The 22,720-nt window shown below is 38.6% G+C and overlaps 1 protein-coding gene across 3 annotated transcripts in view; it reads right to left on the reverse strand.

Annotated features, from left to right (window-relative positions):
• The window catches only part of pcsk5b (proprotein convertase subtilisin/kexin type 5b), a 355,500-nt gene that overhangs the window by 262,729 nt on the left and 70,051 nt on the right, over positions 1-22,720 (reverse strand). For all 3 annotated transcript variants that reach the window (XM_048595072.1, XM_048595074.1, XM_048595073.1), the window contains exon 6: positions 3,534-3,622. In XM_048595072.1, coding sequence (XP_048451029.1) covers positions 3,534-3,622 — 89 coding nt within the window. The remainder of the gene's footprint in view (positions 1-3,533; positions 3,623-22,720) is intronic.

Genomic DNA, 22,720 nt, shown 5'->3' on the forward strand with positions numbered 1-22,720 from the left:
CTAACACCTAAAATTTCCTGACACCACCAGGAAATTTTTAAGCATGGCCAATCTGCACATCATTGGACGGTGGGAAGAAACCTATGCAAGCACATATAGAACATGCAAACTTCACATAAACAGTCAACCAAGGCTGGAATCAAACACGGGTCCTTGGCATTGTAAGGCAGCAGTGATAACCATTGTGCCACTGTGTCACCCAAAAAACAGATGGGAGAAATGTCAGATCAGCCGTGAGCCTAATGAATGACAGAGCATGCTCGAGGGGCCAAATATGTTCATACTCATGCTCCTATTTCTTATGGTCTTATCACCATCTCAGAAGCCCTCAATATCATTGACCAAAAACTGCATTTGACCAGATATATAAATATTGAGACTCCGTTGACAACACTTTCCAAACTTGCAACCACATCCACCTAAAAGGACAAGAGGAGCAGATGTATGAAAACACCACAACCACAACCACCTGCAAGTTCCGTTTCAAGCCACACCACATCTCGATTTGGGACCATATTGCCATTCAAAATGTGGCTCGCCACCATCACCTTCTCAAGGACCAAGTAGGGATAAACAATAAAAGCGAGCCCTAGCAGCAACACTTGCATCCTTGAAGAAATAATTAAAGATAACAACATTTTTCTCAAAATAGTATAATCTACAAAATCGAAATTTATGTAACAGACCTTTCACAGAACCCTACAATGTGGAAGCAAGCCATTCAGCCCACTCAGTCCACACCGACCCTCAGAAGAGCATCCCACACATACCTACCCCCCCCACCACCCCCATCCCATGACGCTGCATTTCCCATGGCTAACCCAACTAACTTACACCTGTATCGTTTCTCTTGTATGCATAGGTACATATGGATTTTTTTAAAATCCATTCTTTGGACACGTTATATGCTGTTGTCATTGTGTGTTGGTGGTAGAAGGGGTAAATATCGAAGGCATTAAATAGGGTACCAATTAAGCCGGCTGTTTTATCCTGGATAAATGTTGAGCTTCTTGAGTATTATTGAAACTCTACTTCTCCAGGGTACTCAATGCATTGGTATTATAGGTGAACAGGGAAAGGATGGTGCCTGGAAGTAGGCATGAAGTTGGCATGGGGCATATGGAATGGGCAGAGTGCACTAGGTTGCACAAGTTGGCACAGGAAATATGTGGGAGCGAGTATGGGAGGAATATTTTACACTTCCCACTTTTTGCAGAGATAAGGTACCCCTTCGTATTTGCTCCTGGGAGGTCTTTCATGGAGGTGAGGGACACTTTGTGACAGGCAAGGCAAATTTCAGCATTGTGAAAAGGTATGAATGTGCCTGAACTTGCATAAACTCATTGGGATTTGCAATGTTGGCAAAAAACTGTCCAAATAAAAAAGATGAATTTAAAATGCTGCTCAGGTATTCGACAGTGCCCGCCTACATTAAACTACTTTAAGATTTGTGCTACATGACTGCTCTCTCAAACTATCATTTTCACAATGGAATGTCTATTGGTAAATAGTTCCATCTGTTTATTTAATGCAAATGTTTATTCAAAAGTTTTTTTAATTACTTGAGGGAAATGTTTGACTAAAGTATTAGCCATAAATGAAACTTTGGTTTATATAAGTAACTGAACAGCTAAATTTGATTTCTTGAGCAATTGTTCTTGCCATTTCATGTACTAGATGCTGATTTTGTATGAATGACAGCGTGCTTTTTTCCCCCCTCAGTAGTGACAAAACCAACAGGCTGGTAATTTTACTTCCTGTATATGTCACATAATAGGTTAGTTAGCATAACAAGGTCAAAGATGTGATTAGGGCTGAGTTAGCACTGAGTTTTGCAGGGGCTATAAAGGGTCAAGGACAAAACAGGAAGCTTAAGAGATAGGAGGGGCCAGGGAGGTTGGATATATAGGTATATGAGTAAAGGGTGGCACAGGATATGAAGGGCCATTGAGGTAAGTGTAGGGTCATTGGCTGGCAAAGAGACTGAGGGGGTCAGAGCTGGAGGGATGGTTTCTGTTTTAATTGTGATTTTTACAACTTTGCTTACAGTGCCAGGTCCCCATGGAGGCTTTCCAACCAACCCAGGTCCTGAGGCAGAAATTTTCAAAAAATCTTCCTGGGTCTCCTGGCCCAATTACCATTCCAGCCCATTCACACACAGACCAAGCATGTGAAGTGTGGGTGGCCATTTTTAAAGCCTGGGTTCACAAAGCCAGCAGCTTTCCAAGCTCTGTTCTTGACCCAGGAATAGAAACGGGCACCCATCACCTTTGCTCAGTCAGTTTTCTGGCTGGATCAACAATTTGTTTTTAGTTCCATTACAGTTGACTGTAGGTAACTGTCTCTTGTGAGAAACATTTTCAAAATGCCTTCTTCATATTCACTACTTCTGCCATTTGTTTAAAAAAATTCAGATTTGTTAGGCATGAGCTACCTTTTACAATTCCATGCCAGCACTCTCTAATCAGCTGGACATTTTTAGAGGTATTCAGTCATTCTATTCTTAAATATTGACGCTCATAGTTTTCCAATTCAATAATAATTTCCCAGTGATATCTATTAACCAAGCAAATTAATTAGTGCACCTGCCATTTTCTGATTTTCATTGATAACATCATGATGATCAGTGTTCAAGGGGCCACAATGATTCTATCTTCTTCATCTTAATATATTTGTAAAAGATTGTGATGATTTTGAGGCCTCATGCGTTTCTTTTCATTCTCCATTCTTGTCTGCTTTTTAACAACTTGCTACACATTACATCTCTTCCAATTACAATAATTGTCTTTTAAACAAATTGGTATGTTTTATCTTTATATTCTCTTTCTCCTTTAACTGTCCATGGTTGCCACATTGACATGTTGAATTCTTGCCTTTTACAAGCACAAATTGGTTCTTTTTAATGTTGAATTCTCTATTCAATTTCCTTTGCATTTTCTCCATCAACAGATTTGACCAGTTTATTGTTGACAGACTATTTCATCCCACTGGTGGCAACCTTGCTACGGTCTACAATTTCAGCAATAGCATTTATAAGACAGAAATGCAAAACAATGTTGAACTTTACTGTATTAGGATTAATATTAAATAAAACGTTCATACACTATAAGGCCGCTAACGAAACTCCATTTATTATTTTGTCTAATAGGAACTTGCTGTAGTAAACTATCCAGACACATTCAAGGAATTAATTGTGAATTCAAATCCACTGTGCAGAAATTGGAGATTTTCAAATCCATCTCCACACTGTATCCTTATCATTTGGCAGGGAAAGATGACATTCATTCCATCAGTACAGATTGAACTTTTGATCTTGGACCAAGAGGTGAACAGATGGTGTTCCAGACTAAATATCCCATCCTTCCTTTCCTTCCCTTGCCTCTACCATATATTTGTGTTCCCCTACCCGCAAAAACTCTCCAAAGTAAACAATGCACTAAAAAAAGTGAAGTTTTAAAAGAAGGTAGCCACAGAGTGCAGGCTATCCTTTGCAGATCATTGGTTTCATTTTAGACTTAGAAGATTTCACAAACCTCCAATCTTGGCATTGTAAGCAACTCCTATCGTGCAATGCGAATTGTTTGCAACAGCAGCTACTTCTCCTGCACATCGGGTCCCATGCCTGTAGTAGAACGTGGAAAAGGAATATGTTAGACACTGGGACCAAGCAGTGAAATTCCAAATGTGTAGACCATTCTGGAAGATAAGTAATGGGGTTCACAGAAATTGATGCTAGAACCACTGCTATCATTGATATATATTAATGACTTAGACTTGGGTGTACAGGACACAAATTCAAAAATCTCAGATGACAAAAAAACCCAATGTATTATGAATTGAGAGAACAGTAATATTCTTCAAAATATAAAACACTAGTGCAATCAAGGACTACATGAAGAGGCTGGAGAATGGGGTTGAGAAACATATCAGCCATGATTGAATGATGGAGCAGACTCGATGGGGCTGAATAGCCTAATTACGCTCCTATGTCTTATGGCAGATGAGCCTGAATACAGAGAAGTGCAGTAGAATCATTTTGGTAAGAAGAATGAAGCAAGGCAATACAAACTAAAAACAGTACAACTCTAAAGATGATGCAGGAACAAAGACATGTACATAACGAACCTTTACAAATGACTGGTTTTGGCTCCTTAACATGGTAATTTCATTGGAGTTTGACAATTGCTTACAAATTAGATCTTATCGTGGAAGGTCATTTTGGTTTAAACTGAATGATCGCTCACCAATTCTCAAAAATAAACATAGTCCAGGGTGACTACAATGAAGTTGTTTGGTGATGAATACAAAAGGAAAAGAAAGAACTACCTCCATCTGCAATTTTAGTAGCAAGAATGTCAACTGTATTAACTCAGTTAAGATAAAATTGGCAACTGTGTAAATTGTAGTTTACATTTATAGCAAGGCTCAAAAATAATTCAGTCCAAGCTCGGAACAAAACATCACAAATGGTGCTTACTCCAAAAGCCAAAATTAATAAACTGGAATATTTCAATTTGAGAGATGCGAATCGCTACAACTTATCCTGCTTGGAGGGCTGGAGTTGCAAAATTGATGAAACAGGACCTAACTAGAAAGAGATTGGTAGGCACAAATTGTGTGTAGCATGTGGAGGAGGAAGAACATTTGACTCTAGAGCCTAAAATCTCTTGGAAGGGGTGCTACCTTAAGTTATATTTCTTAATTCTGGATGGTAGAATTGTTGCTTTTACACAGCATGAACCAACTGATGCAGTAGGGTAGAACAAACTCAACTTTTAACAAATACAGAAAAGTCACATTTTAAGTTACTTCTTCAGTTTCTTTACTGCATTCTTTTTGTAACATTCTGATGACACTAAATGGTTAATATTTATATTTTAACAAATTAAATGGGGCTTTAAAATGGGGCATGCTTTGAAACTTGGCCAACTTATTTACAGTATTTGATGAGCTGTGGTGCTTGTCTATAATATTCTGACAAAAATAACAAATCTTCTCGCTCTCCTTCCTACATAATGAAAAAACATTTCTTTTGGCATGTGCTCTTTGAATGAATCCACAATTTTGACCTCACTCAAAGGGTTAGCAAATTGCAGTAAATACTTCAGCAAGATATAACATTGGTGCAATTCACTGACATTCTCTCAAATGTGGAATGATATGAGATGCGCCATTTATTGGTTTTATCTGTCAGGTATTTCCAGTTTCAGCACGCTATGAAGAGGTGATATGTTGGTCATATTACACAAGCAATGGCCAAATACCAATTGCATTTATTAACAAATTTAACTTACAATTTATTAGGTTAAAATTCTGCTGGTCTGACCACGTGATGACTATTGTGGCTTTTGAAAATAAAAATATGGGATTATTCTAACTGAAGCAAGCTGAAAATTGAAGGAAAAACCTCACAATTCTTGACTAAATAAAGCATGAATCTTTTCTATACAGCCCAACAAAATAAAACTCAAATCAATTGGCATTTAATTAGCACCTGAATCTTATCCTTTTGTTTCGTAAAAACCTTTAGAATTCATTTCCAACTATAAAGCTTCTTCTAAAGGTATGACTTGAAAACCACAAAATTCCATTCAGAAGACAAATCAACTTGCAGCTGTAAAATATGACAAAATAGCCATAATTGCCACACGGGAGAATTTTCAGAACATGCATTTGGTCAAAAGAAAATGCTCATACAATGTTTCACAATGTAAACAGTCCTTACTCATTGCTGTCCCATTAATTCTAATTTTTAAGTCTCATTTTTCTTTAAAGCATCTATCGTAAAAATGAAGCTTATGAACCACAGATGCTTGATACATCTCAGAATTCCAACTTGGCACACACCGGGAGTTACTCTTTTAAAAAAATTATTTTAGCCATATTCCCACCAGAAACTTACAACAACCATAAACCCTCAAGAGCCAAGGGGCAGCATGGTGGCTCAGTGTTAGCACTGCTGCCTCACAACGCCAGGGTCCTGGCTTGAATCTGCCCTTGGGCGACTGTGTGTCAAGTTTGCACGTTCTCCCCGTGTCTGCGTGGGTTTCTTCCGGGAGCTCTGGTTTCCTCCTACAGTCCAAAGATGTGCAGGCCAGGTGGACTGCCATGCTAAAGTGCCCATAGCGTTCATGGATGTGCAGACTAGGTGGATTAGCTACGGGACAATATACGGTTACAGGGATAGGGTAAGGGAAGTGGGTCCGGATAGAATGTTCTTCGGAGGGTCGGTATGAACTCAACAGGCCAAATGGCCAGCTTCCACGCTGTAGGGATAGTGTGATTCTATTGAAAATTTAATGAAATCCTTCAGTTTTGTGGGCTTTTCTTAAATAAACAACTACTCACCAAACTAAATTTGGAATGGGTATCAGCGTTTGTGAAAAATAAAAGAGAAACATCAGCACTGTGGATTTTTGAATCTTAAGCATATGATTTGCATTAATGCTGACATTGCTTATTGTAGTAAACTCGAATGGAACATCATATTGTTAATCAGTCCACTGCATCCCATACTTTGGTAACTACAGTTTAAAAATATAGATTCAACCATTATTTTTCAGAAACTCCTCATTAGAAGAGTGCAGAAAAAGAAACAAAGCTTCTAGGAATATCTTAAAACAGTCGTTTCTTTTCTCAAACCCTCTACTACTTCCAAATTGTCAGATTGTTTATCCAACATTCCATCATAGAAAAGTAGCAATTTCTTTGAACGAAGTTTTCGGAAGACCAAATCCGTCGCCTTTATGTCAAATATTTGGTCTCCTTCCATCACCTGGATCTCTCTTCCTGGCCACTATCTGGGGCTGAACTAAGCAACCTTGTTGTTAACATATTTAAACCAGAAAGGAGTTTCAGAGCACACATCCAGACTATCATTACAACTGCCTATTTCCACCTCTAACATTGTCCAAATCAACCCTTGCCTCAGTTCATTTGCTGGATTAAAATCTCATTGATGCATCAATCATCTCCAGATTTGACCACACACCAATGCATCTTTCTTTAACCCTCACAAAGTGCCAAGATCATCCAAAATAGTGCCTGCATCAAATTTTGCATAAAATCCCATTCCGTGTATTTTCTGGCCTATGTTGCAGTGCTTCAATTTTTAGAATTTCTTTCTAATTTCAAATATATCCATTCCTTTGCTCCTCCTATCACTATAATGTGCTGCAGTCTTTTAACCCTCCAAGATGCTGCTCTCCTCCAATTCAACACTTTTGAAGCATAGTCAATTTTAATCATTTCACCATTGGTAATTGATGACATGGCCACCAAAATCCTAAGCTCTGGAATTCTCTGCCAAACATTTCTGCCTATCAACCTTCAGATGTTCCTTAAAAGCTTCCCTCTTCAAAAAAAGATTTAGTCATTGCCTTAATATCTCCTTGTGTGACACAGTGATAAATGTTGTTGTTAATACTCCTATGAACAGCTTCAAGACTGTTTTTAAGAATCTAAGTTGGTGTTATTCTTGAATAAAAGTACAAACACAAATACATAAACAAGTAAATAAGACAAACAAGGATCAGAACACATCCTTGCAGAATGTCAGTCTACTACTAATCCCAGGATTAAGAGTTCAGCCTGGCAAGCTAGTATTTTTCTCCTGAAAAAATATGTCATTTAAAGAATACTTCTGCAAATATACTCCAGTGGACAACCATTGCAGTTAAATGCAATTACTTCTGCTATAAAAGGAATTTTGTCATCTGAAATATTTTAAATAATGTCATTTGTGGCACTGGAGCACACTCACATATTAAGTAAATGAACCGTCGATCCTCAGAGTCAAAACATTTCTGTTCTGTACTAGTAACTTAAGAAATTGTACATTTCTGCACTTCATTGTTCACATAGGAAGATGATTCAACCACACAACATAATAGCAGAGTCTTTTGTTACAAAATTCCTTTTTTAGCATGTGGGCAGTATTATCCTCAGATGCCTATCCTTGGTTGACCTTAGTAACGTTCAGGTTTTTGCATTTGTCTAGTTTGGAATTTCCCAAGCCTTTGTTCAAATTTCCTCCACTGCCATGACACCCCACCATTGACCCTACCACCCTGACAGGTTCATGAATCATTTATGACCCCTTCTAAGGAGCAACTTGTTTCAGTTGAAATTTACAACAGAGCCAATAAAAATGTGTCGATCAAGTCCAAGGGCGAAGGAATATTTCCAGTTTCTCATCAGTCAACTTCATAAAAACTGAAAGAACTGCGGTTGCTGTAAATCAGGAACAAAAACAAAGTTGCTGTGAAAGCTCAGCAGGTCTGGCAGCATCTGTGGAGAGAAAATCAGAGTTAATGTTTCAGGTCCGGTGACCCTCCGGTGAGTTCTGTGGAAGTGTTACCAGACCCAAAATGATAACTCTGACTTTTTTTCCTTCATAGACGCTGGCAGATCTGCTGAGCTATGCCAGCACCTTCTGTTTTTGTCGAATTCTTATGTTCCTCATTTCTGGAATTAAAATTATACTTGACAATCATCAAAAATGGCATGCTTAGATGGTATAGATGATTTGAATATTGCCAGTGATTGTTTGGTATCATGCATCAGTAATATCAGGCTTTGAAGAGCAAAATCTGCATACCATCATTTGAGAACTATCTAGTTTTATTGTAGATTACAAAGAAATAACAGGTATCAATCTACACCGTGTTCCCTATTTCAAATTTTGTTGTATATTACTGATATGTCATCCACAGTATGAATGGTCATCTCAAAATAATGATTCTGACACTCTAATCCTACATTTGACTGTCAATGTAATTCTCTCTCCACGTAGTGACAGCGTGACAAACTTCCTGAAGTGCGATGCATAAACATTGATGTTTAGCCCATCCTTTACCAGGTAAAGTTTAAAAACCTGGGCAGCACAAAATACCTTATGGAACATCTGAGGCCTTTGACATGCGGTTGTTGACTCACTCGCTGAGCTGATAAGTTTGTCTGCAGATGTTACATCACCAAACCAGATAACATCACCAGTGCACCTCTGGTGAAGCGTCGGCATTCTGTCCCACTTGCTATTTGTGTGTCTCAGTTTGCTGAGGTGGGTGGCATCACTTCCGGATTGGTTTCTTAGCAGTTGGCATGTGGAGTCCAGCTCTACATGTTTGTTAGTGGAGTTCCGATTTGAGTGCCAGGCCTCCAGGAATTCTCACGTGTGTCTTTGATTGGCTCGTCCTAGGATGGCTACGTTGTCTGGGACAGAACACCGACACTTCACCGGAGACACACTGATGACAATGATACCTAGTATGGTGATGAAGCATCTGCAAACAAACTTACCAGCTCAGTGAGCAAGTCAACAACTGCATCAACAACCCGAGCTACAAATCTTCTCAAATAGCCTTCGACACGTTTTGGGTCTCAGCTCAGTTAAGTTTGTTGTGCACATTGCACTTTAATCTGACTGATTTTACTTTCATATTCATAAAACACCACTTTGCACCTGAACAGACAGGAAACTTAAAGAAAAAGCAGTCACAAAATTCTAAAGAAGAACCATTTGTACAGATTGACAGCAACTAGATTTTATAGCCTTAAGACAGCAATCTGATTAGAAACAGCTGCATCTTAGAAGTTGACTAGATATTGCACTATATGGTGTAATGTTTCTCTTTTTAAAAAAGTCAGCACAGCTTCCAACATCCAATGAGTAATATCACTTGGGATGTGTTATGTTAACACACAAAATAAATACTTGGCTTTTGCCAACTGAGATTGCTGGAATCTTCATTGAGCAATGTCAGAAACTAAGATTGTTCTGCACACCCTTCTAGTCTTTACTCAAAGGACTGACAAAAGGTTTTTTTTAAAAAGCAATAATCAGAACAAAATACAACTCCTTGAAGCTGCTTAAGGTTCTGCTGCAACTAAAACAAACTGCTGCACCAGTGTTATTGCTAAAATGTAAATACAACTGAATGCTATCACTATTAGAACTTTTTAAACCATTGTACTGGCATCACCAGGTGTAGCCCAAGAGAGTCCGTCGAACATAATGGCCAGGTGTATCCACAAAATTGACAGACAACCCTTAATCTGAGCAGAATTAAAAATGAGAAGTTCATGTACAAGGTGTGCCCACAACTATATTCAACCCAAGTGTTTGAATCCTTTAAAGCTTGTCCAACAAAATTCTCACCCAATTTGTCCCCCACCCACACAAGTAACCCATGCCCTCAGGTCAGAGAGATAAGTTTCCGCCAATTCTATTCATTCAGGAAAGCTTTTTACATCGAGATTCTTAGGCACACACAGGGACAGGTGCAGGCTATGTATCCCTTCAAGTCCGCTCATTCAAGATGATCACGGCTGATCTGAGCCAACTCCAATTCATTGCACTCCTGTATGCCTTTGGGGAGCAAAAAAGTATATACATCTCAAGTTTAAACATTAAAACTGATGCAGCATCAAATTCCTTTACAAAATTAAGTTCCAAGCTTCTCCACACTGTTGTTTAGAATCATTTCGTAATGTCTGTCCTTGAAAAGGTCTGGCTCCAATTTTTTTTTAAAGACTATGCCGACTAGTCATTTTCCTCCACAACCCAGATTTCTTTACTGATTAAAAATATATGTCTCTCAGCCTTGAATATACTTAATGACCCAGCATTTACTGCCCTGTATGGTGAAGAACTCCACAGATTCAGCACCCTCAGGAAAAATTCCTCCTTATCTTGGTCATGAACGGGTAACCACTTGACGAGATTAAGCCATCTGGTCTTGTATTCACCCACAAGGGGAAACAACCTCTCCACATCTACCTTGTCAAGCTCCCCAAGAATCATATGGTTGTCTCTTATTCTACCAAACTCCAACGAGTACAGGTCTAACCTATCCCTGACAAAACTAGGAAAAGGGGTCCTTATTTATTGAGGAAGGGTCACCAGACCCGAAACGTTAACTCTGTTTTCTCCTTCACAGATGTTGCCAGACCTGCTGAGCTTTTCCAGCAACTTTGCTTTTGTTCCTTATTTATTTGCCTTTTTAAACCACAAAACAGTTTACTTTTTGAACATTATATGTCTGGTCATGATTAAAAACATTTTAAACTTACGTCATTGTCAAATATCAAGAAATAGCTTGACACAGTGCTAGCTAACGTAATTGTTCTTTAGAGTGCAGTCAAGAAAGGAAAGGCTTAAACCTTACAAGAAAGAAGGGGTTAGTGAGATATAGGAAGCAGGTGGGAAGAGATAATTAAAGCGAGAGAAGGATGATGTGGTGTATATATACACCAGCACAAGCCAGTTGACCGAATGGCTCAGTTCTGCGCTGAGAATTCTGTATAATAGACTAACACTAGGTGGCAGTATCAGGGCCAATTCTGGTATTAAAAACAGAAAATGCTGAAGAAGCTCAGCAAGTCTGATGGTATCTGCGGAAAAAAACAGAGTTAAGTGTTTTAAATCCAATAACTCTTCTTTGGAACTGTTGGGGACTGGAAAATAATATATTTTTTAAATGCTGTTAACAAGGGGAGAAAGAGCAAGCGGAAAATTTGATGATGATGATGATGCTCAGAGCAAAATACAAAAAGGAGTGCTAATGGTGGTAAATTCAAATGCAAAATAGGTGTTAATGATAGGTTTGAATAGGAGAAAATAGGTCAGCTCTGCTGAGAACCAAGGCACAAGACAAACAAGACATGTGGCGGGGTTGTAACCAAGATGCAATCAGTATTCATGCTCAGCACCTCAAAATTTTAATTTAGGCAATTTAGAGCTTTCAGACTCACCAGAGTTCAACAACTTTAGAGCATGAATATGGTCGTCCATTGGAAAGGACTACAGAACACCTTCCACAAATTGGTTGCTGGTAACAACTCATTGCTATCCGGCATTATATAATGCTACAAACACCTAGTGATGTTTTATCTTGATACAGGTGTTAGATAATATAAATTATATTAACTTCACAGCAAAGTAATGGTGCTTTCACTTTATAGCAAAAATTTGATAGAAAAATACCACATCATTAAGATTTTACCATCTCTGCAAGCATTACATGGAATGGCTCAAACTCAAGCTTTTCCTTCGCTTTCCAAGAAACCTCCTGCTTCACAATAAGAGTTGTCAATTCCAACTTCTAATAAAGAGAACTTACAGCGAAGTCAGGCCATATCAGGAGACCAAAGAAAATGAACACTGCCTCCTACTTGAGGTACATTGATCAGGCAAGATCTTCTTTTATTTGTTTATGAAACGTGTGTTTATTGCGCATCCCAAAATGTCCCCAAGTGTCAGTTAGCCACCTTATTATCCATATGTGACACAGGTACATCAATAGTGCTACTAAAAACAGTCAACGTTTTAGAACCAGTGACAAAGAGGAAGCAGACAATATATTTCCAAGTTGGAATGATAGGATTTGAAGGGAGCTTGTAGGTGGTGCTCTTCCAATGCACCTGCAACACACACGTGGTTCTGTGTTCTAACTTCACCAGATTGGCAACTCATTTATAAGTGCCCTTAGCCCTTTTTATACACTCTCCTCACACCTCCTTGAACAAGGGTTGATTCCAGTTTGACATTAATCATTCAGCAAGGCGCATAACATGAGGTTATAGATTTTTGAGAGAATGTAATACTGCTGAAGCTGATGAATTTATGGATAGTATTGCTGAGATATTAGATTGCTTCAGATTTCACCTTATTTACACAGTAATGGTGCCATAGAACCCAATCCATGGTGCCCTCAGTTTGAAATGAAGACAGTCTCCCCAAGAATTGTGCAGTGGTCAATGCAGATGATACCCTCCCAAAAAGCTGCACCTATAGCAATCCAGTAGTGTTAGAGTTACCAGCATTCACTTTTCATTTGAGATTTATGTAATTAATTGCATTTAAATTCCTCAATTATTGAGGGGTTTGAGCACAAATTTCTCAATAATTAGTCTGGACCTCTGGTTTAAGCTTGATAACAATCATGATACTGCACCATAGCCACCCAAACCATAAATTATTTTTAAGTCATTAGGTTGCTTCATGCAGGAATAGTTCAGTTTCACTTCTTTTATAGCCACCTTGATCACTAGTCAAAGGAAGAAAACAGTAGTACCTGAATTGAAGGCAATCTCTGTGACCCATTAGAAGCACTACCAATTTAAATACCACAATCCTCCCAGAACACCACTGATTAGTGGAGCATCCTTGGCACTGTTCTCATTCAATTTAAGTAACCTGGCCTTCACTTCTTCAAATGGAGGTCACTCACCGAAAATTTCTGAAGAATGATACTGGACTTGAAACATTAACTCTGTTTCTCTCTCTCTCTCCCCCGCCCCCTCCCCCTTCCCCCACCCCACCCCACTACAGGTGCTGCCTGACCAGCTGAGTTTCTCCAATACGCTGTTTGTTTCTTGTTTTCAGCATCCAAAGTATTTTGCCTTTTTTCATTATTTCTTTGGGTCTAACAACTGGTTATCAAACTAAGGGTCTCCACTTTTAGATACTGAAAACCTTCATTAATTACAACCTGGTCATTTGATGCTACCACAATTTCACTGTCACAACTTGCTCCAGTTTGATGTTCAGTCAACACATTGATCTACTTTATGTTCGGATCTGACTGACATTCCACCGGATAGAGTCTTCACTTTAGATATAGTTGGTCATTCCAGCACATTCTGTTTTACGGAATGCTTCAACTTCCTCTCTAAACTCAAATGCTTACCACCGGATGCAAAACCTGCAACAAACCAATACAATGAGATGGTTTTAAAATTTAATTGTATTAAGCAAAATAGGTAATCTTTTCCATCAATTATGCTAATGGCAGGGGAAATTATACTGAAAAAGCAGCTCAGAAGACACTATCAGACCAAACATCTCCATTTTGGACATCAGAAAAGATAGGATGAACAGCACCAATCAAACAAAAATACTAGGACCACATGCACGTGATACTCTGACATTAGTTTACTTCTGACATAGTCGCAAAAACCTACACTCAATGAGAAGTGCACCTAAGTGTGTAGCGCACAAAATCAGAAACTCACCGTTCACTTGTTGAATGCAATTCTGTTGTTGAAAGAATTCTGCTCTTCAAATTCTCCGAGGTGAGCAAAGAGTTAGTGATTCGAATCACTAAAGATTCGACATTCACTTTAGGTTTCAGCGGTTTGTATGAGGAACATAGAACTACAGAGCAGATTTTAAATTTAGCCCAAAACTTAAAAACAATTTGAGTATTTTCTCAAGGAGATCCTCTTTTCTGTATTTGGGTTGGGGAGGGTCATAGAGGCAGTGAAATAAGATACTGCCAAGAGAGGGGTAGATTGAATAGCTCACGAGGGGCAGACTTCTTTCGCTGCTACACAAAACACTCATGTGCCCATATAATTAATCATGTTTGAATACACTTTCTTGGAGAATAATTATAAGCACACAGTGTACTGTGCCAAGTGAGCCAACCTTCACGCCTCAGCAGATGTGGCCAGCTAGCATTTTGAAAATTCTCTAATGGTGGATTATTAAACTCACAGTCATGTCTTGGAGTGAAATAGATCCACCCTGCCAGCAATCTCATCTGAAAAAAAACAGCAAATTTTAAAATGTGATGCCAGCAGCTGCAAGAGGAGAAATTTCATCAGTAGAAATTCCTTTTGTGAAAAGATCCTACTGTTAAGGCAGAGAATGGCTAAACCATGCAGAAAAGCAACACTTGTTGGTTCACCCCATCGATAAGCTGACAGGGTTATAGGCAAAAATATCAGGGTCCTCTGGAAACAAAACTTCTTAATCTTCTCCGTAACTGACTACATGCGGGAGTGCTGAAATATTTTAGATGTCACATTCGCCATTACTCCTACGGGTTACTTTCAATGATTCCTTGACAGTGTCAGTACCAGCACCCTGCCTTGCAATATGAAGCTTTTGCAAATACTCATGCAAATGCATATCTTAACAGGAGAAGCCACAGCTATAGATTAATATAATCATAGTCATGCTACGTTCTTCAGTTACTTGTGCCCTTCAAATCATTTTCATTGGACTGGCCTCATCAAAAAAAATAGGAAATTTATGACGCTTGAAGTAAGCGGATGGGTACAGACCTCATTTTCCTTCCTGTGGACAGGACTCCCGTGTTATAAGCAGTGGTTTCATCAAGTGGATGTAGGAAATTCTGGATGCAGCTCCCAGCATCAATTCAGGTTGCTTTCAAAAGAAAACTATTTTCTTTTTTCTATATTATCCTAGTTAATCCTGAAAAAGTATTCATTGCCAAAGAGAGTATACAATGCAATGTTTTATAGTTGACTAAATTGAATACAAAAACTAAATTTAAACATTACAATCTTAGATAATTAATGTTTACAGTTCTACGGACAACTATGCAAATGCTGTACGGCAATGGTTCTGACAAGAATTCTTGGGCCTCTATCATTATCAGAGCAAGTCTTTATTTCTGTAGATTCATGGCTGCTCTGTGATCTATTTTAAAAAAAATTCCAAGTGAAAGGTGACCTTGTCAGCTTCCTCAATATTTGATTTTGTGTCTCTCAGACACAGTCAGTTGTGAGAATATCTTCAGCTAAGGCCTACTATTGCTTGGAAACCACTACTGAATATTTTACCATACCCTCCCTTCTTGCCTGAGTGTTAAGGATTTTATTGTCATTTATGATCAAGCAAGTACCACCAAAATCTTAAAAATCACTACAGCAACAAGCAGGCTATGCACAAGATATATATGTATAGATATATTGATAATATTAAACTGCTTTTTAGCATTTCAACCCAATACACATTCCTTCAAAAGCCATTTTTCCTGTAAGTATTTTTTTTTAAATAATTTAATGAGCAGGGTCAACCATCAATACCAATATCCTTACAATAATTCTGACAGAAGATAAGAAAAAAAATCACTTCAAAGTACGAAGAGCATCCATTGATGATCTGTAAAAAAATTCCAGTCTGGTGTAAATAGAAAAACAAGGGATCTTTTGTTGCCAGACTTAATTTAAAAGAAATTTCAGAACAATTTTGCTTGATAAAACAGTAGTAGAATAAAGGTAGAATATTTCATGCAACCTGAACAGAGACAATAAGGAGGTACTGGAGGTTTTGGCAGGCTTAAAAGTGGACAAACTGCCAGGTCCAGATGAATTGTAGCCCAAGTTGTTCTGGGAGATGACAGAGGAAGTTACAAGGGCCCTGACCCAATTTTTTTATTCCTTTCTGGCCATAGGAGAGGTGCCAGAGGACTGGAGGACAGCTGAAATGATTCCGCTTTACAAGGAGGGTGGTACAGACAAACCAGGGAATTACAGATCATTGATTCTCACGTCAATGAGAGGGAAACCAATGGAGAGTATCAATCTCCCCTTGGAAAGGCAAGCTTTGATCATGGATAGTCAGCATGGCTTTGAGTGCAGAGGTCAGGCATAACAAATCTGATTGAATTTTGAGGTGGTGATCAGGTGTAGGTAACCCAGTGCAGATTTGATGGGCTGATGGGCCTCTTCTGTGCTAAATGATTTTATGACAATAAACATCCCAAAATCAACGCTGAGCCAAAGCAGTAAATGCCAGATGGACCGGATAAAAGTACAACTTGTAGGCTTTAGAGGGTCTTAAAGAAATAGCAGAATAAGAGAACATGGCAGAACGTCAGAGTTCAATCCCTGAATGGTTACAGTCACATTCGGCAATGGTGGAGTAAATTAAATTGGTAGAAATGGGGCAGGAGATAGCAAGATCATAAGGGATATGAATGTGAAGGTGAAATTTTTAAATTTGTGATCCTGGACAAGGTGTGAACAAGCACTGGCATGACAGCACAGTAGGACATTGGCAAAGTTTTGGATTAATTTCAGTTTACGGTGGATGCAGTGGGATGTTGAACAGAAGAAACTAGAATAATGGAACCGTAAGATGAGAGTTTTGACTGCAGATGAGTTGAGGCAGAAATGGAGACAGCATCAGATGGAAGGAGGCAATCTTTGTGACTGAGTGTATGTGTGTTTCGCAGCTCTGAATAGGGTTAAATGGGATTGAGGTTACAAACAAACAAACAAATAGTCTGTTCGAGTCAATCATTGTGACTGCAGAGTGCAATTAGCTATGTGGCAAGGTACAAAATTTTGTTATGGGAGCCAAAGATGATAGCTATGATTTTCTAAGTTGAGGTAATGGTGGTTCAGCCCAGGGCTGAATGCTAGACGCGTCTGACTGCAGAGGCAAATTAAACATACAATTAAAAAAGGAGAAAAAAAATCATGCACTGAAGACTCTTAAAATCAAACTCTCATTACAATCCTTGAGACACCCTTTTTGACTCAGTGTTAACGCATTTCCAAAACTGCAAACCTCCTTGGGGTGCTTTATGATAGAGATTCTTGATTTATGGGGGCAAATAACCATAGTCACTTTGCTGAAAAAAGTAACTGAGACACATTGGTTGAAATCATACTATATCCCTACTAATTACTGCGCCCCCAGTCTACTCTCAATCATCAATAAAGTGATGGAAGGTGTCATCAACAGTGCTATCAAGCAGCACCTGCTCAGCAATAAACTGCTCAGTGACGCCCCAGTTTGAGTCCCTCCAGGATCACTCAGCTCCTGACCTCATTACAGCCTTGCTTCAAACGTGGACAGAAAAGCTGAATTCTAGAGGTGAGGTAAGAGGGACAGCCCTGACATTAAGGTTGCAATGGAATAAATGTGGCATCAAGGAGCCGTAGAAAAACTAGGATCAATGGGAATCAGGAGGCAAACTCTCTGCTGGTTGGAGTCAGACCTGGCACATAGAAAGATGATTGTAGATATTAGAGGTCTGTCATATTAGCTCCAGGACAGCTCTGCAGGAATTCCTGAGACCCAACCATCTTCAGCTGCTTCATCAATGACCTTCCCTCCATCATAAGGTCAAAAATGGGGATGGTCACACATGACTGTATGATGTTCAACATTATTTACAACTCCTCAGATACTGAACCCAATGATGTTCAAATGCAACAAGATCTGCACAATATCCAGTCTTGAGCTGACAAGTGGCAAGTAACATTTATTCCAGACAAATGCCACGCAATGACTATCTCCAATAGGAGACAATTTAACCACTGCTCAAAGCCTGTCCGTCATCTACAAGACGCAAGTCAAGAGTGTGAGAGGGGAAACTTGCCTGGATGAGTGCATTCATGAAGTTTGACATTACCCAGGACAAAGCAGCCCACTTGATTGGCATCACATCCACAAGCATCCATTCCCTCCACCACCAACGCTCAGTAGCAGCATTTACTGCAAGAAGGCAGCTCACCTCCATCTTTTCAAAGGCAACTAGGAATGCCAGGCTAGCCAGCAACGTCCATGTCCCACGAATGAATAAAAAGAGATGAACCACAGAAATTCACAAAAAGATCCTTGGGCAGCACTTTCTAAACCCATGACCGCTACCATCCAGCAGGACAAGGGCAGCAGATACATGGATACACCATCACCTACAAGTTCTCCTCCAAGCTACTCACCATCCTGACTTGGAAATATGTTGCTGTTTCTTCACTGTCACTGTTTCAAAATCCTAGAATTCCTCCCTAAGGCATTGTGGGTCTACCTAAAACAAATGGACTACAGCAATTCTTAAAGGCAGCTCACCACCACTTTCTTGAGGACAACAACCAATAGGCAATAATTGCTGGCTAGTCAGTGCCACACACATCCCATGGGTGAACACAAAAAAAAATTAAATAAATTAATCAAGCTACAATTAAAATGCAAGTTTTATTCATAATTGTGAAATTATTGATTGCCAATATAAACATGTGACACACCCACGACCTACAGGGAACGTTAACTTCCAATTTTACCTGGCAGTAATGCGACCTGTGACTCCAAATCTAAAGCTATATGACTCGTTCTTAAATGCCCTACTGATAACCTAACAAGCTACTTACTTCAAGGGTAACTAGAGGTGGGAAATACATGTCCATCTTGCAAACAACACTCACATAGTGAAAACAAATAAAGTAAATGCAAGTTGGTGCATTAGTAAAATTGATTCTTGGCAGAGAAACATTTGGATTATCTTGTGACAAATAGCCATTAAAAATAAACAGAAAAAAATGTTATGCTTGAGAATATGCAATTGTTAGTCTGAACAGGTTTTCACTTGTTACTGAGGTTATTGGCAGCAGGAACACACAAAGTAGAGGATTTGTACCATTTTGAAATTTCCTTATGCACATCAACAATTAATGCTCAATCAAATTGTTTAATTCAATCAAAGCAAATTGACATTATGATGCAGGTTGAGGTTGATTTTGAGGTGGTAGAAGTTGTATTACAAGTCCAATTTGCAACAAGTCATGTTGACATCTAAACTGAACACATTGCTTGGTTCCATGGAAACTAACAAACTTAACTTCAGACCTACAGTGCAAGACAGTGATTAATGAATCTATCAGTTTTCCTTCACCAAGTAAGCAATAAGGAATGAAGGACAAGACACCAGGATGCTCTTAGTCTACATGCCACTGAATTCCATAAAATTACACCATGGTTAACAACTATCCAGCCCATACAATCTGATCTTTCTCTGAATAGCAAAAGCCCAAGATTTTTCTGCTCCCCTGATTGCATATTGCTCAATACCTCTTGCTACCAGTCGAACCCATTCTTAAAAATTTAAGATGGACTTCTATTTTAACTCTCAGCCTCTCTTGCTCTCCATTCTAAATTTCTGATTTAATTTGCAGTTACAACTCCTCATGCATTAGAAAATGTGCTTCTTTCTACTCAGCTACACTGCTTCAATTTTAAACACTTCCACCAAAATTGCACCTTAGTTCCTTAGTCAGTTTTTTTAAAATTCCCTTTTTGTTTTTTAAAAAGAGTTTTTAAATCTTCATTTTCTTAAACGAAGCAGTATTCTGGCCAAGATGGGCTATATACCTTCTGTTCCCACAAGATCCTTCCTATGGTATAAGATCCAAAATTGTACATGTTATGATTAGCAAAGTTCCCACTGCTATCACTATCCTATAAAGTTAGATATGATCTTGGATATTTGGATATGTTCACTGCCATCAATTCTTCCAATTGGTATTGGTCACGCTACTGATACAAAATGGGAAAGGATATCCACATGATAGGCAGTCCCCAGCTAGCGAATGGATTCCATCCTGGAGTCCGTTCACAAGTCAGAATACAGTGCAGGATACTGGAAACCAACTGCTCGAAGTAAAATAAATGTTCACAAGTCAGGTCTTCAAAATTATAACCATGTACATGGGATCACCTTAGTAAGCATGAGCATTTGTAAATTGGACATTGGTATATCGGATACCTTTTGTATTCAGCAGAAGATGAGTTCAGTCTTGATTAAACAGCAAGTAGGTTCAATACACATCACTTAGTAGCTAATTACAAAACATCAATGATACATGATCGTCTCAATACAAAAGTTAGTTCACACATTACAGTCACTAAAATATTCTTAAAGTATTGGTAACAAAGCACTAGAACTGGTTAAAACAAAAGCACAGGTATTCCCTGGGATAGTACTTTATATCTTAATGGGCAAAGCTTATCTTGTGATGTCAGTTAACATTTCAGATACCAACTGATTTGGATAGCAGCACACTGAACTTAAATAGTGTGAGATATTAGACAGATTCACCACTTCATTGACTTTACATTCTATATCTTTTTACAAGGAAAACAAATTCCATTTTTAAAAAATGATCTTCTCCGAAGACATTAAAAGCATCTCCTTGAAAAACTCTATTCTCAAGCTCTCTGCTCCACAGGATCATCCAACTTATCCCAAAACATTTTATTTCTTTGAAAACCTGCACCTTCACATTAATTGACATTAAAACCCATCTGTCACTTCTATACTAATTCTACCATCTTATTAATATCAAAATTATTTACTACACTTAATATTGGAAAATGTTGATAGTCCTACTTTCTCCAGCACCATGAAAATCATTGATACAGAGTGAAAAGAAGAAAACCCAGAAAAAGAACGAAGGGCCACCATCCACTTCCATAACACTCATGAAAGCTGTCTTTACCTCTCTTCTAATTTATTAGCCAACACCAAAATTGAATGTATAATTAATTTGAGCCTACTGTTCCATATTGATAGATGCATCATTTTGGACATTACTACATTATCGATTTCAAAATTTAAAGATGATTGGACAGTAGTGGAGTTTTTTCAGAAGCGGTAATAGAAAGGGTTGCTGAGTGTAACATTTACAATGCTGCATACATGGATTTCCACAAGATATTTTACATAGTTCCTCATAACTGACATGTGAGGAAAGTTAATGAAAAAAGACTCTGGAGAAAGTCCAGAAAAATATAATTAAAAGGAGAAAAAGGAGTTAAAGGTCTAAGGAAAGTTGGCAGTCATAGTATGAACGGGGCAATGGCAACATAGGTATAAAGTGATAGGAAACAGAGTAATGGTCAATGGATATTTAATCAGGTTGAATGGAGATTTCTAGTGGAGATCCACAGGGGTTAGTATTTGAACCCTTGCTCTTCCTAATGTAGATTAGTGATCTGGATCTTGGCATGCAGGGACATTGTCAAAGTTTGCAGATGACACAAAACTTGGAAGAATTGGAAACTAAGAAGGACAGTATGGAGCTCCAAAAAGGTCATTGACAAATTGCAAGAGTGGGCAAATAGCTGGCAGATGAGGTTCAATGGAGAGAAGTAAGAATTGACACACTTTGGTTCAAATAACATTGAAAGACAATATAAAATTCGGGTACAGGAGCAGACGGTCCGAGATGTATATGTGCATGGATCAGTGAATGTGGCAGGACAAGTATTCGGGCAGTAAATACAGCATACAGTGTTCTTAGTTTTATTAATAAGAGCATTGAATATAAAAAGCAAAGAGGTGACGTTGAACTTGTGCAAGACTCTCATTAGACCTTAGCTGGAGTTCTGTGTATTGTTGAGTGCCACATTATGGGAAAGATGCAAATACATTGGAGATAATGAGAAAATTCAGCTTTGAGGATCGACTAAAGATGTTGGGACTGTTTTAGAAGGTAGAGGGGAGCTCCAACTGAGGTTTTCAAAATCATGAGTGGACTAGTCAGAACAGAAGCTGTTGTTGCTTGAAAAAAAGACGTAAAACGAGAGGGCATAGTTTGAAAATAATGTGTGAATGAAGCTGGGATAATGTGAGAAAAACATTTTTTCACTGAGTTGTTAGGGCATAGAATACACTGTCTAGAAACACGATGGAGGCAGGTTCCATTGAGGACCTTGTATCTTTTTTTGGATAGTAAGTGCGCAGTGTAATTGGGAAAAGGCAGGAGTTTGGCACTAGATAAAAACAGACAGACTAGTTAATCGAGCCAGTGACTGCACAATTGTCCAAATGGCTCCTTTCTGCACCATACTAGTTCTGTGGTTATTAACCTATTGTGCTTCTAAACAGAACCAGAGTGGATTTTGTTCTTTTGCTTTTCAAGAAGTTCGCAGCCAGGGACCCAGGAGTCTTGGACTAAAGGTTTTGCCTTTTTGTTTTGACCAGACCACTTGGTATCTTCCGAGACAGAGTGCTTGACAATGGAGCAGCCTTAAATTAACGGCAATCATGTGTCTTTGATAGAAGAGCATTGTTTAAAACCAAGTCTCGGCATAATAGTTTCAGAAGTTGATGAAATAACTTGGTGTTACAAGTTGCCATCACAGTGTAGTGGTAGTATCACTGAATGAGTAAGCCAA

The sequence above is a fragment of the Rhincodon typus genome, chromosome 3 (genome assembly GCF_021869965.1).
Source record: "Rhincodon typus isolate 14 chromosome 3, sRhiTyp1.1, whole genome shotgun sequence".
In the NCBI taxonomy this organism is placed as follows: domain Eukaryota; kingdom Metazoa; phylum Chordata; class Chondrichthyes; order Orectolobiformes; family Rhincodontidae; genus Rhincodon; species Rhincodon typus.